A 14,997-nucleotide genomic window follows, 5' to 3' on the forward strand; every position below is an offset into this window, starting at 1 on the left:
TAACATGCCTTCCAATGAGGAAGCAGAGCCTGGGGACTCTGAGGTGGGCTCTCCCATCTCTGGGACTGAAGTCACCGAGGTGGTCAAAAAACTCCTTGGTGGCAGGGCCCGGGGTGGATGAGATCGCCGAGTTCCTTAAGGCTCTGGATGTTGTAGGACTGTCTTGGTTGACACGCCTCTGCAACATCGCATGGACATCGGGACAGTGCCTCTGGATTGGCAGACCGGGTGGTGGTCCCCTCTTTAAAAAGGGGGACTGGAGGGTGTGTTCCAACTATAGAGGGATCACACTCCTCAGCCTCCCTGGAAAAGTCTATTCGGGGATTCTGGAGAGGAGGGTCCGTCGGATAGTGAACCTCGGATTCAGGAGGAACAGTGTGGTTTTAGTCCTGGTCGGAACAGTGGACCAGCTCTTCACCCTTAGCAGAGTCCTGGAGGGTGCATGGGAGTTTGCCCGACCGGTCTACATGTGTTTTGTGGACTTGGAAAAGGCATTCGACCGTGTCCCTCGGGAATCCTGTGGGGGTGCTCGGGAGTATGGGGTACGGACCCTGATAAGAGCTGTTCGGTCTCTGTACAACCGGTGTCAGAGCTTGGTCCGCATTGCGGCAGTAAGTCGAGCCCGTTTCCAGTGAGAGTTGGACTCCGCCAGGGCTGCCCTTTGTCACCGATTCTGTTCATAACTTTTATGGACAGAATTTCTAGGCGCAGCCAGGGTGTTGAAGGGGTCGGTTTGGTGGACTCAGGATTGGGTCACTGCTTTTTGCAGATGATGTTGTCCTGTTTGCTTCATCAGGCCGTGATCTTCAGCTCTCTCTGGATCGGTTCGCAGCTGAGTGTGAAGCGGCTGGGATGAGAATCAGCACCTCCAAATCCGAGAGCATGGTCCTCAGCCGAAAAGGGTGGAGTGCCCTCTCAGGGTTGGGGAGAGATCCTGCCCCAAGTGGAGGAGTTCAAGTATCTCGGGGTCTTGTTCACGAGTGAGGGAAGAATGGAGCGTGAGATCGACAGGCGGATCGGTGCGGCATCCGCAGTGATGCGGGCTCTGCATCGGTCTGTCGTGGTGAAAAAGGAGCTGAGCCGTAAGGCAAAGCTCTCAATTTACCAGTCGATCTACGCTCCTACCCTCACCTATGGTCATGAGCTATGGGTAGTGACCGAAAGAACGAGATCGTGAATACAAGCGGCTGAAATGAGTTTCCTCCGCAGGGTGTCTGGGCTTTCCCTTAAAGATAGGGTGAGAAGCTCAGTCATCCGGGAGGGGCTCAGAGTAGAGCCGCTGCTCCTCCGCATCGAGAGGAGTCAGATGAGGTGGCTCGGGCATCTGATCAGGATGCCTCCTGGACGCCTCCCTGGTGAGGTGTTCCGGCACGTCCAACCGGGAGGAGGCCCCGGGGAAGACCCAGGACACGCTGGAGGGACTATGTCTCCTGGCTGGCCTGGGAACGCCTTTGGGATTCTCCTGGAAGAAGTGGCGGGAGAGGGAAGTCTGGGCCTCTCTGCTTAAGCTGCTACCCCGCGACCCGACCTTGGATAAGCGGAAGAGGATGGATGGATGGATGAAAAATAACAAGTTTTAACAGTTTTACCTTCACTCGACTGCAGGTTCAGCCTCTGGTTCAAGGTTTCTTCCTAAAATGTTAAAAGGACAATTTGTGTATTTCAGGTAGATGCATTTCTAGTATCATCTAAAGGAAAAAATCAAGGCATAACAGACCTTATGGTGTGTATATCATATACCCCATGCAGTTCAGAACAGGCCATCTGCCTGCAGCTAAGCATGTTCAGGCCTGGCCAGTAATTCGATGGGAGATCAACCAGGAAAATCTGGAGATGCTGTTGGAAGAGGTGATGGTAAAGCCAGCAGGGGGCGCTTACCCTGTGGTCTGAATGTGGATATCAATGCCAATGCTGTCAAAATGGCACCGTCCTTCAGACGAGACCTAAAACCAAGGTCCCTGACTCTCAGTGGTCATAAGAGGTCACTAGGCATCCTTCATAAAGAGGTCACTAAATGCCTGGCTCTTTGGTTTTTATCAGGACACTCGCAAGCCCAGACACTCAGACTCCTCACTCAGTCTCTTGAGAGCCCCGATCAGAGCCTCCATTGACTCCGCGAAGATTACAGCATCATCAGCAAAGTCAAGATCTGTGAACCTTTCTTCGCCAACAGATTCCCTACAGCCGCTAGACCCCACCACCTTACCCAACACCCAGTCCATACAAGCATTGACCAGAGTAGGAGCAGAACACACCGCTGAAAAAACCCTGCCTGTCCTGGAGGTTGTGACTCCACTCTGAACAGCACTCACAGTACCAGTGGACAGGCCGGCCATGATATCCAGTAACCTCGAGGGGATCCCGCGAACCCTCAAAAAAAATCATGTGCTGCATGCCTCACATTCCTTAGTCTGATTGGTCGCAGCCTCATTCCCTCATCAACACTCATCCAAGGTAGCTTATTAAAACCAAGGGTGTGTCTAAAAAATTGATGGCATCGAGCAAATAAGATACTTACTAATACATTTCGTAAAAGGTTTTGGAATTTGACAGCTATCGCATTCATTGCAAAAATGTTCATACTACAGTAATCTCTCCTCGATCGCGAAGGTGAAAATCCGTGAAGTAGAAACCATATGTTTGTATGGTTATCTATACTAATAAAAGGCAAAGCCCTCACTCACTCACTCACTGACTCATCACTAATTCTCCAACTTCCCGTGTAGGTAGAAGGCTGAAATTTGGCAGGCTTATTCCTTACAGCTTACTTACAAAAGTTGGGCAGGTTTCATTTCAAATTCTACGCATAAGGGTCATAACTGGAAGCTATTTTTCCCCATATAATGTAATGGAGTCTTGAGTTGGAGATGGCCGTGGGGGGCGGAGTTTCGTGTGACATCATCACGCCTCCTATGTAAGTACGTAGAGAACAAGGAAGAACTCCAAACAGCAATGAGCACAAAACGCCATTTCACAATTGAGAAGGCAGAAAAACATTATGAAGCAAATGATGCATACAAGCATATTCATAAGTACAGCTACTGCGGAAACAAAGCACGGCGTGAACCGTAAGTTTATATTAAATTAAGTTCATAGACAGGCTGCCACTAGCGTTTGTAATTTAGTGCCTGCCCATATAAGGCCGCCCATCAGCGGCAATCCAATACAAACACTGCCGGTAAATGTTCACGGGTGAAGGACTGTGCTTATGCAGAGGAAGATGAGATGGTCAGGGTGGTGTTTGGCACAAACTCATTGAAACTGCGAGAGAAAGTTTTAAGTGCGGGTCTTAGCTGACATTACACGAGATGGCACCAGTACAGCTGGGAACCTTCGATGCAAGAACACCAAGCTGCTCACGTGAACTGGCGCAATGCAGACAAAAGCAACAGTTCCAAAGAGTGCTGAACAAAACCGAATTACACAATTGAGAAGGCAGCAAAAAATATGAAGCGTCTTATACATACAATCATATTCATAAGTGCAGCTACTGCGAAACAAAGCACACGGTGGAAAAAGTGAATGTCCTGCTAAAGGAAGACAGTGTAAAAAAACCCGTGCATGCAGTTTGTCACATCACAGATAAAAGGAAGACGAGCTGTTTATTGATGCAGTAAGGAACTAATCGATGAATGAAACCTCTTATCTTTACAACGATTGACAAACACGGAATGTAACTTGAACACATCCTACAAATACGAGCCTGATTGAAAGAAATAATGATAATCAAATCCTTGATGACAGCAACATTCAATAACACTCACAAAACAATTACTGTATATTGACAATCATGTTACGTTATTTTTAAAATGTTCCCTTTTCATAACTTCTACTTCTCCACTGAGGTACACGGGTATATATATAAATGTATATATATACCCGATCTACAATACATACTTTAGCATAGACAAGCCACACGCTGTGGCTAATTGTAGAGTCTTAGCCTCTAACGCCGACATTGAGGTTCGATTCCCGAGAGGGTGTACTGACTATGTACGTGCGCTACCCGATTCATTTTACCTTCGCATCTCCTTGGTTTGGGACGTATGAAAAATATTAGGTTAACGCAGAATCATGTTACGTTATTTTTAAAATTTTCCCTTTCTTAGCACAAGCACAGCTGAGAAGCTTCGATGCATGTACTCCATAAGCGTTAAAAATAACTCATTTAATCACACTTTCAATTCCAAGCAAGCGGAACTTTTGTCAATGCATGATTTCCTGGTACATCCATTACACTGATGCACACATCACAGCTACAAAAATGTTAGAGTCGTTCCTACGACTGATCATTTGACTACCCGAAATGTAAGCCTTGATAAAAGCATGGTTTTGTGCACACTGAAAAGCAAGCAAAATTAGATGCATTACAGAAAGCGGACTTTGTGGCTCTTACTGGGGATCATTGGACTTCCGTGACCGTTAGTAATTCTAAATACATCTAATTACAAAATGTTCAATGATCACACTGTTTTAGCCTAATGTACAAAATAATTTTGGCTAATGTTACTCAGAGTTTAAAGAGTAAGCTGGTCAAATTACCTTTTATGTTTCTGACTTATTTTTTAAGAAGAAAACTGCACTTTATGTTGAAATTTTGGTTATTATTATTTAAAGACAATACTATTCTGAAAATCTACTTAAACTACCACTTTATTTTTAAGTCTGCCCAATTTTAACCAGGGATGATATTTTTGTTTCTGTTTTGAATTCAAATGCAGTTTAAAAGCTTTTTTTCAGAAATTAAAACAGCTTCAGTTTACAATATTCATGTCCATGTCTATTATTTGATTCTGTCGCCCACTAAAACCGTTTTAAATTAAAAAAAAAAAACATTTGCGATTTGGGGCAAATTTATGTGTGCGATTACATACGATTAATCAAGATTAATTCTTACACAGCCTCTAATTAATTGGATTAATTTTTTTAATCGAGTCCCACCCCTAATATATATATATATAAATATATATATATATATATATATATATATATATATATATATATATATATAGATATGTATATGTTGTATATACAGTATGTATATATACAGTATGTGTATATACAGTATGTGTATATATGTATATGTTTATATATGTATGTGTGTGTGTATATGTATATATATATATATATATATATATATAAAAATAGATAGATATGACAACAACACCATATCAATGACAAAACAATTACATTAACAATCATCTTACGCTATTTTTAAAATGTTTGCTTTTCTTTTCATAACTTCTTTAACACACTACTTCTCCAAGGCGCAGGTATTCTGCTAGTTTTATATATTTTAAGCCCTTAGAAACTCTCCCACACTGTTTATAAATATTCTCCGCACAGTTACACAGTAAAACCCTCGTTTATCGCGGTTAATCCGCTCCAGACAGATAAATGAAGTTCCACAGTAGGATTCTTTATTCATAAATCTAATATTTTCGCAGTTAGAGCATAGAAAACCTGTTTACGACCTTCTAAATAATGCTTTTAACATTATTAGAGCCCTCTAGACATGAAAAAACACCCTTTAGTCAAAAGTTTAAACTGTACTCCATGACAAGACAGAGATGACAGTTCTTTCTCACAATTAAAAGAATGCAAAGATATCTTCCTCTTCAAAGGTGCGCGTCAGGAGCAGAGAATATCAGAGAGAGAGAGAAAAGCAAACAACCAAAAATCAATACGTGCTGTTGGGCTTTTAAGTATACGAAGCACCTGCGATAAAGCGGCCACAATAAAGGGATCAATGTGAAGGTAGTCTTTCAGCATTTTTTAGAGGAGCATCCGTATCTTCTAAGCAAACACCCCCTCTGTCAGAGAGACAGAGAAAAGCAAACAATCAAAAATCAATACGGGCTGTTAGAGCTTTGAAGTATGCGAAGCACCGCGCAGGAAGCATATCGTATATCATTGAGGAGTTTTATTTAATACGTAATACGTGCTCTGATTAGGTAGCTTCTCAGCCATCTGCCCATAGCGTCCCTTGTATGAAATCAACTGGGCAAACAAACTGAGGAAGCATGTACCATAAATTAAGACCCATTGTCCGCAGAAATCCATGAACAAGCGAAAAATCTGTGATATGTATTTAGATATGCTTACATATAAAATCCGCGATGGAGTGAAGCCGCGAAGTGCAATATAGCGAGGGATCACTGTATATATATATATATATATATATATATATATATATATATATATATATATATATATATATATATATATATATATATATATATATATATATATATATATATATACTATATTATATAGACTCCGGATGCTTGCATAAACAAGTCAATTTAAAACAAAGAAAGAAAAAAAATAATACCTGCGTTTTATTCATATTATCACAGTCACAACCCATTTTGTGTACAACGGAAGCGGCCTTAAATGGGCAAGAATAAGGACCCAACACCTCCATGGGGAAGGCTGGACTGAAGATGGGCTTCTTGAGCAAATGATTCAGAGTTCCATGTGTGCCATTGTTTTGTGCGGGCGCGATATTCAACAAGTCTGTGGGGAACAAAAAAGTCTGAATTAGTGCAAGTCGCCCGAATTCAAGGAGTTCAGAAGAAATAGGATTGAGGTAGAAGTACATAATAAACATGAATAACTGTGTCAGACATTAGAAATATTCAAATGTGCCTCAATTAACAAGTCTAAAAATTCTCGACTGTAATAGCAACTAGCCGTCCTCTGCGGCTCCGCCCACATAATAGTGAAACAAAACAAACTTTAAAAATCAATAAACACACGGGTATCACTAGCTAGGCGAAGGGAACGGTAAATGCCAACACGTGGCGACAGGTACTCCGACTCAAACATAGGCTGGTGCGTGAGAGAGGAGGGCCCCCCTGGCTTCCCACTCCTGAGGTCCCGCCTCCCCCATCCCCGTGGCCCACTGCGTCTTTCTCAGATTCACGCAAATAAATCGCTGCCGCAAGTGAACTATGATACAGAAGTCGCAAAAATCAACCGGAATGTTCAAGCAAATTATAGAAAATCCGTTAAGTAGTTCTCTCGTGAAAAGTGTACAGGCAGACAGAAAGACACACGTTGGATATTATTTTTTATATAGAGATGTGTCATTCTTCATCTACTGCGAGAGGTCCATATAGGACTAGATCTCTAGAAAAGGATAAAGAAAAATTAAACATCACATTCATAATCAATGACCTTCAAATAGTCTAAAACGATACCCCACATGCTCATATTTGAAATTTGTTATTTTCAGCCTTGGGGGAGACGCTCTTAGAGGGCTAAGACCACGAGCAAAGAATCAAATCTCAAAAATATGATCATAGTAGTAACCAGAAACCTCTCCCCATTATTTCCACCAAAAAGTTTTGTGGAGTGTGGCAGAAATTTGAATTGATGTAATCACCCCAAAGAACCAGGCAGGAGGAAGCTTGTCATCCACCCGTTTCTCTTCATGAAAAGGGACGTCCCTACAGCTAACAGAATAGCAGAAGGGATGGTCTCTGAGCAAATAACTCTTAGTTATACCTGCTTAGCTTACATAACACAACATATCACAGTTATATAAAGGAATACCTCTTATTGACAAAAGGAGGAAAGAGGACTGGCCTTACCACAAAGCAGATTATAGATCTCGATGTTCTCAAATGGTTCCACTTTGGTTTTAAATTTGAAGAGGGGTCCATAGCCAATAAAGATAGCCTTAAAAAAATGAAAGAAAACAGTTGGCATCAGAAACCACTTTGACTCTCCCAGCAGTAAAAGGCATTCTTTGTTTTTTTACTGTCTACGCCACGGGTGTCAAACTCCGGGCATGGAGGGCTGCAGGTTTTCATTCCAACTATCTTCTCAATTAGTGGACAGTTTTGGCTGCTAATTAACGTCTTTTGCCTTCATTTTAATTAACTCGACTTGGGCCCCTTTGTTGTTCCTTTTTTCCTTAATTACCAGCCAAATCAAAGTGAGACACAAAACAAGTCGCCACATGACCAGCTTGCCTGTGCCCATCACACAATTTCTGAAAATAAAGAAAGATGAAGAAGGTCTCAATAAGGCTAATCTCTCAGGTCACCAAAATATTTTGACGGTGCTCTTTGAAATAAAACAGAAAAATCAACAATCGACTGTGGCAAAATGAGAGCAGCAACAAGATGTGGAATTAAGTAACGCATTTAACAGCAAGGGTGGCACGGTGGTAGCACTGCTGCCTCGCAGTAAGGAGACCTGGGTTTGCTTCGTGGAGGTTGCATGTTCTCCCCGTGTCTGCGTGGGTTTCCTCCTCCTAAGTCCAAAGACACGCAGGTTAGGTGCATTGGCGATTCTAAATTGTCCCTGATGTGTGCACGTGTGTGTGCCCTGCGGTGGGCTGGCAACCAGCCTGGAGTTTGTTTCCTGCCTTTGCGCCCTGTGTTGGCTGGGATTGGCTCTAGCAGACCCTCCGTGACCCTGTAGTTAGGATATAGCGGGTTGGATAATGGATGGATGGATTGATTTAAACCGCAAGACTTGGCTTTCTTATTAAGAAACTGGTTGGAGTGAAATTTGTTGGGAGTTTGAAGCCCCAATTCATCTGTTTTATGTCTCATTTCTGCTTGGCTGCCATTTAATGAAGATTTCAGAGGACTAAATCCTTAAAAACAGGGCTATTAAAATGAAGGGAAAAGGAGTTAATTAGCAGTGAAAACTGCTCATTGATTAGGAAAAAGGGTGAGAGTGAAAACCTGCAGCCACTATGGCCCTCCAGGCCCGGAGATTGACACCCCCCTAAGCAATGAATGACCAACATTTGTGCTAATCTCTCAATCCATTTTCAGCCCACTAATTCCAGTAACAGGGCTATAGGAAGACAAAGCGTGTCCCAGAATCGCAGGACACAGGTAAAAGCTTAGGCGTCATCCACGCTGCTACATTTTTGTTTTTAAAAAATGCAGACATTAGCTGGTTTTCACCCACACTATTCTGCCATTTTTAAACACCTGAACATGGAGACTTTGGAAAACTCTCTCCAGAGCTGGAGACTTCAGAAAATGCCAGGTCAGGTTTGCAATGTGGATGGGTGAAAACGTAATTCCGAAAACACTGTATTACCCGACCAGCTGTGGAGGGTGACATACTTGTAAATGGTGGAGGTTATTACTCTAGGAGTGAGCACACAATCCACTGTTCATTCAGTCATGGAGTTTCCTCCTGAACACTTGTAGGCAAACTGCTGAAATGTACCACAGTAGGCTGGGCTGCCCCTCTACTCTCACAAAGACCAGCAATTCAGTTTATGGATGACTGGCGAGTTCAACGTCTAAGAACGTCTGGATTACTAAACCAGAAGAACAGGAATCCGTACATCACCAAGATCTGATCCTGGCCAATTTCTGACTAATATGTGTAAAGCTTCTAGCTTGACATGCACCAGACTCAGGTACCACAAGTCCATCATGGCAGTCTTGTATACTTACCCTCATATTTCGGAACAAATTATCTGAACCATGGAAACCCCCTGAACAATAAACATCCTTCTTTACCCTTAAAAAAAAAACAAAAGTCTGTCAAACTTTCGATTTGTTAGAAGTCGAAAGAACACTGCATGCTACAAGAAGTTAAAAGCAATTAAATTAAACAAATCAACTAGAAAATGTTTCAAATTAGTCAGTTCAGGGTACAATTAAACACTGAATACCCAACGAATGGGTTGTCGAAAGTGTGAGAATAAAACGATGTTCTCCCTTCACACTTCTATTTCAGGCTCTGAGCGAGACCACCATTTGGTGTGCCACGCCTTCAGAACGCGGCCAACATTAAAGACCTGGTCAAAAGCCAAACCAAAATTCCATGGCCAACAACCACAGTCCTATCTTACGTCAAAACCCTAAACAGAAGTCGTTTATTCAAAGCAAGTTGTTGTGAAAATGTGCACTAACATACCCACACACTAATAAGGAGAAATCATTTTATCCCCAATCTCGGATAACTTGTAATCGATCGTTAGTTATAGCTGCTTAAGCCAACGTCACTTTACGGGATTTCTAGTTGTGGGGTATGTCGGATTTACTGAGCGCAGTTGCGTATCTCATTGCCGCACCACATCAACTTTAAAAAACTGAAAATCACTGCCCGTGTCGCATCTACCAACCGAGAGCCATATTTCCATCTAGCTGTGCTCATCTTTTCTTAAGACAGCCAATAGCGTGCCAGAGCTGTACAAAGGGTTAACAGGTATGGCGAGTTCTGTCACAATCTCTGCTCTATTCCCCCCACCTGGCCTATTATTTAGTGGTATGTCAAACGGGTGCTCTGGGTTGGTTGCACCTGCCATACACTCCTCCTTCTTGAATCCAGGACTGTTGATAGTCATAACCAAGGGGAGTCAGGTAGGAAGGATACAGAACAGTGAGAGATCATGCAAAAAGTGCTAGTGCTTTCGTTTCAATAGAAGAAATCTTCTTAATAAATAATCCATGATAAAATAATAGGCGTTCTTCAAGTGGAAATTAAACCAGCAATAAAGAAGTTTGAGGATTTACAACGCAACTTTCTGGGGTACGTGACTTACAGCCGGTTTTATAAAGCCCCATATTTTTTTGCGTGTGTACACTGGTTTTGCCTTTTGAGTGTACTCTGACTTTTTGTATGTAATCTCAGCACTGCCTTCACGATCCTGTGGTAGCACACCTGTGAGTTCATGAAGCACTCGGCCTTGTTCTCACCCAGATAGTGGACAGAAGCCATTAAGGAGGCTAAGAGTCAGTAATGCTAATGCTCAAGCGAGGCAAGCACATCGGCAAAACGAAACCTCAGAGGACAGAGACACTCGCTTAGCCGCTGATAGACAAGTGAGGTGAGCACATCGGCAAAACGAAACCTCCGAAGAGAGAGAAACTCATTTAGTCACTGACAGACAACGGAGGCGACCACGTTGGCAAAACGAAACAAGAGAGAGAACCTCACTTAACTGCTAATGCTTAACCGATGAGAGCGATTGATTGAAGTGCCAGCACATGTGGTTTCTAGGAGCCTGGGCTTTTTACAGCACGGACTTACACAGCTAGTATTTTCATATTCTTCGTATTTCTTTCTTCATCTTGTAAAGCACTTTGAGCTCCATCATTTGTATGAAAACGTGCTATAGAAATAAGTGGTGTTGCTGTATGTTATCCAACTTTCTGATGTGTGGAGTACAAGTCAAAGGAGGGTATGCTTAAGCGATACAGTATGCTGCTGCTGGAGTATGTGAATTTCCCCTTGGGATTAATAAAGTATCTATCTATCTAAGAGAATGGAATTCGCCAGGCTAACACGGTGGAGCGTTTTAAAAAACAGCTAAACACCCATTAGTTGAACAGGGCTTTCTTAGAGCTTCATTTTAGTGTAACCTTGAAATTCTGTATATGCATTGTGGCAGACGGCCGGTGGCCTTGCCCGGTTGGGACACCCTTCTTAGGAGAGGGCATGTCAACAGCAGTACCTCTCCTGGGACACGAGAGGGCAGCCCCCCTGGTTTGCATCGGGCCCACTGGCTTGGAAGGTCAACCCTGCTGGTGCCTGTGGCCATAGACAGGGAGCGCCTGGACAGTAGCACTTCTACCACACCCGGAAGTGTTTCCAGAAGATGATCGGGGATTACCTGGAGCACTACTGGGTGCAGTGTTAAAGTGGCTGCCTCACTCCATTCAAGGAGCCGGGGTCAGGAGGCAGAGGACAGAGCTTGTGAGAGGAGTGGAGGCGGGTGTGAAGAAAGAGAGAAGGAAAGAAAGATAGGACTGAGCATTATGTGGTGCGGTAAAGAACAATAAACGTGTGTGTTTTGGACCTCTGGGGGTCCGGCTTCTGTCTGCATTATTTTAATCATGGCTCCACAATCCATACTAACCCCTGCTTTCTCTGCTGTTCTTTTTCCAGCTTTCTGTGGTGGTGATCTGTGCTCCCACCGACTGATCAGGGCATCGTGCAGTCCTTACATTGATGGACTGAAGGCCAGAGGTCCACATGACCATCATTATTATCTAATTCTTTCACGTGAAACCTGAAAATTACGAGGACTGATTTACATCATTTATGTTAGGTAGAATGCCCAATGGGGGCTGGGTGGTCTCATGGCCTCAGACCTCAGCAGATTTTGTTTTTTTTCTCCAGCCCTCTGGAGTTTTGTTTTTTCTGTCCTCCCTGGCCATCTGACCTTACTTTATTCTTTGTTACTTAGCATTGCCTAATCTTCTTATATGTAAATGTCTACGAGTGGAAAAGGGTGTGTGTGTGTGTGTGTGTGTGTCTGGCTACAACATAAAGCTCAAAGAAAGCATTGAGTAAACAGAGAAACTTGCTTAGCCGCTAATACACAAGGGAGGCACAGACATCGGCAAAATGAAACTGAAGAGAAACTCGCTTAGCTGCTGATAGACAATGGAGGTTAGCACGTCAGGAAAAACGAAACAGAAGAGAACCTCGCTTAACTGCTAATGCTCAAGTGAGTCGAGCACATCGGCAAAACAAAACCTTAGAGGAGAGAGAGAAACGTACTTAGCCACTGATAGACAAGGGGTGGGGCAAGCACATCGGTAAAACAAAACCGCCCAGGAAAGAGAACGAAACTGTAGAGAACCTCACTTAACTGCTAATGCTCAAGCGAGGCGAGCACATCGGCAAAACGAAACTGAAGAGAAACTCGCTTAGCCGCTAATACACAAGGGAAGTGAGCACATCGGCAAAACAAAACCTCCAAGGAGAGAGAAACTTACTTAGCCACTGATAGACAAGGAGTCGAGCAAATCGGTAAAACAAAACCACCCAGGAAAGAGAACGAAACTGAAGAGATCCTCGCTTAACTGCTAATGCTCAAGTGAGGAGACCACATCGGCAAAACGAAACTGAAGAGAAACTCGCTTAGCCGCTAATACACAAGGGAAGCGAGCACATCGGCAAAACAAAACCTCCAAGGAGAGAGAAACTTACTTAGCCACTGATAGACAAGGAGTCGAGCAAATCGGTAAAACAAAACCACCCAGGAAAGAGAACGAAACTGAAGAGATCCTCGCTTAACTGCTAATGCTCAAGTGAGGAGACCACATCGGCAAAACGAAACCTCATATGAGAAAGAACCTTGATTAGCCGCTGAAGGACAACGGAGACAAGCACATCAGCAAAACAAAACCTCAGAGGTGAGAGAAACTCACGTAGGTCACTGACAGACAACGGGGGTGACCACGTCAGCAAAACGAAACCGAAGAGAACCTCGCTTAACTGCTAAGGCTCAAGTGAGGCGAGCACATCGGCAAAACAAAACCTCCAAGGAGAGAGAGAGAGAAACGTATTTAGCCACTGATAGACAAGGGGTGGGGCAAGTACATCGGTAAAACAAAACCGCCCAGGAAAGAGAACGAAACTGAAGAGAACCTCGCTTAACTGCTAAGGCTCAAGTGAGGCGAGCACATCGGCAAAACAAAACCTTAGAGGAGAGAGAAACTCGCTTAGCCACTGATAGACAATGGAGGCGATCACGTTGACAAAACAAAAGGAGAGAGAACCTCATTTAACTGCTAATGCTTAACCGATGTGATCGATTGACTGAAGTGCCAGAATTTGTGCTTCTTAGGAGCCCGGGCTTTTTACAGCACAGACTTACACAGCTAGTATTTTCATATTTTTCTTATTTCTTTCTTCATCTTGTAAAGCACTTTAAGCTCCATCATTTGTATGAAAAAGTGCAATAGAAATAAATGGTGTTGCTGTATGTGATCACAGCTTCCTGACGTGTGGAGTACAAGTCAAAAGGATGGTATGCTTAAGCAATACAACACACCGGTAGATTATTTCTAAGTGAATGCCCCTAAAACAAAGACCTTACAAAACACAATAAAAACACAAGTGCCATGACATTCAATCAGACATCAACTTACAGTCCGGCCTGCCAGCCTGCCTTCATGTAAAAGTTAAGCGGCCCAATTCGAGGGCTATGGGCGTAGTGAAAACGCTTCGGCAGATTCTCTTTCATATACGGTGTGAATGATTGATGGCTGGTTTTGCACTGGAGGGATAGAGGGAGAAAAAATAAAACAAAAGAAACAAGCGTGACGGGAAGCAGAGCTGTTATTGGGCGGTCAAAGAACAACAAAAAGAAAGTCCAAAAGCACTTACTGTTAGGTTGTCCATTAAATTTTTGTAGTCATCTGTATGAGAAAGAAAAAAAAATAGAAAAAGGAAAATCAAGTTATTAAACAGTACAGAAAAGTCACAATAATGCAAAAACCAGGAAGTTCAGGGCACACGGGGCAGTAGGCTCTTAGACATCCATCCATTATCCAACCCGCTATATCTTAACACAGGGTCACGGGGGTCTGCTGGAGACAATCCCAGCCAGCACAGGGCGCAAGGCAAGAAACAAACCCTGGCCAGGGCGCCAGCCCATGGCAGGGCACACACACACCCACACGGGACAATTTAGGATCGCCAATGCACCCAACCTGCATGTCTTTGGACTGTGGGAGGAAACTCATACAGACACGGGGAGAACATGCAAACTCCACACAGGGAGGACCTGGGAAGTGAATCCAGGTCTCCTAACTGTGAGGCAGCAGTGCTACTACTGCGCCACCGTGCTGCCCCTTAGACATCAAAAGGCCATAACATACTAAGATTTAAAACACCACAACAGGACATTTTCAATGTTTAACGACGTACAGTTTGGTAGAGTAAATAAACTTGTGACATTTGAAAATGATACTAAAATTGCAACAATGGCCGACACTGAAGAGGCAGCAAAAGCCAATTCCTGACAATCTTCAGAAGTGGATGAACTACGTGGAAAATGCAGTTTAATGAAGAACAGTGCAACGTGTAGGGCAAAAGGAAAAATCGATTATTCAAAGACGATGGGAGACAAACTACACAGGAATGGCTTCAAAACCACAATGTGAATGAATGTCCCAGAGTCTGAATCCAGATCTCAGTCCTATTGAGATTTTCTGGCTTGACTTAAGTGTTCCCTCGGGACCCTCCAGGACCCCTGATAGTACAAAGAAGGAG

At 43.4% G+C, this 14,997-nt stretch overlaps 1 protein-coding gene across 1 annotated transcript in view; it reads right to left on the minus strand.

Moving 5' to 3' along the window:
* LOC120516230 (ectonucleotide pyrophosphatase/phosphodiesterase family member 1-like) overlaps positions 1–14,997 on the minus strand; it is a 123,440-nt gene that overhangs the window by 25,326 nt on the left and 83,117 nt on the right. The window contains exons 13-18 of the mRNA XM_039737735.1: positions 14,110–14,141; positions 13,872–13,999; positions 9,438–9,504; positions 7,599–7,686; positions 6,335–6,519; positions 1,590–1,632 (exon numbers count right to left, since the gene is read on the minus strand). Coding sequence (XP_039593669.1) covers positions 1,590–1,632; positions 6,335–6,519; positions 7,599–7,686; positions 9,438–9,504; positions 13,872–13,999; positions 14,110–14,141 — 543 coding nt within the window. The remainder of the gene's footprint in view (positions 1–1,589; positions 1,633–6,334; positions 6,520–7,598; positions 7,687–9,437; positions 9,505–13,871; positions 14,000–14,109; positions 14,142–14,997) is intronic.

This window comes from Polypterus senegalus, chromosome 16 (genome assembly GCF_016835505.1).
Source record: "Polypterus senegalus isolate Bchr_013 chromosome 16, ASM1683550v1, whole genome shotgun sequence".
Taxonomy (NCBI): domain Eukaryota; kingdom Metazoa; phylum Chordata; class Cladistia; order Polypteriformes; family Polypteridae; genus Polypterus; species Polypterus senegalus.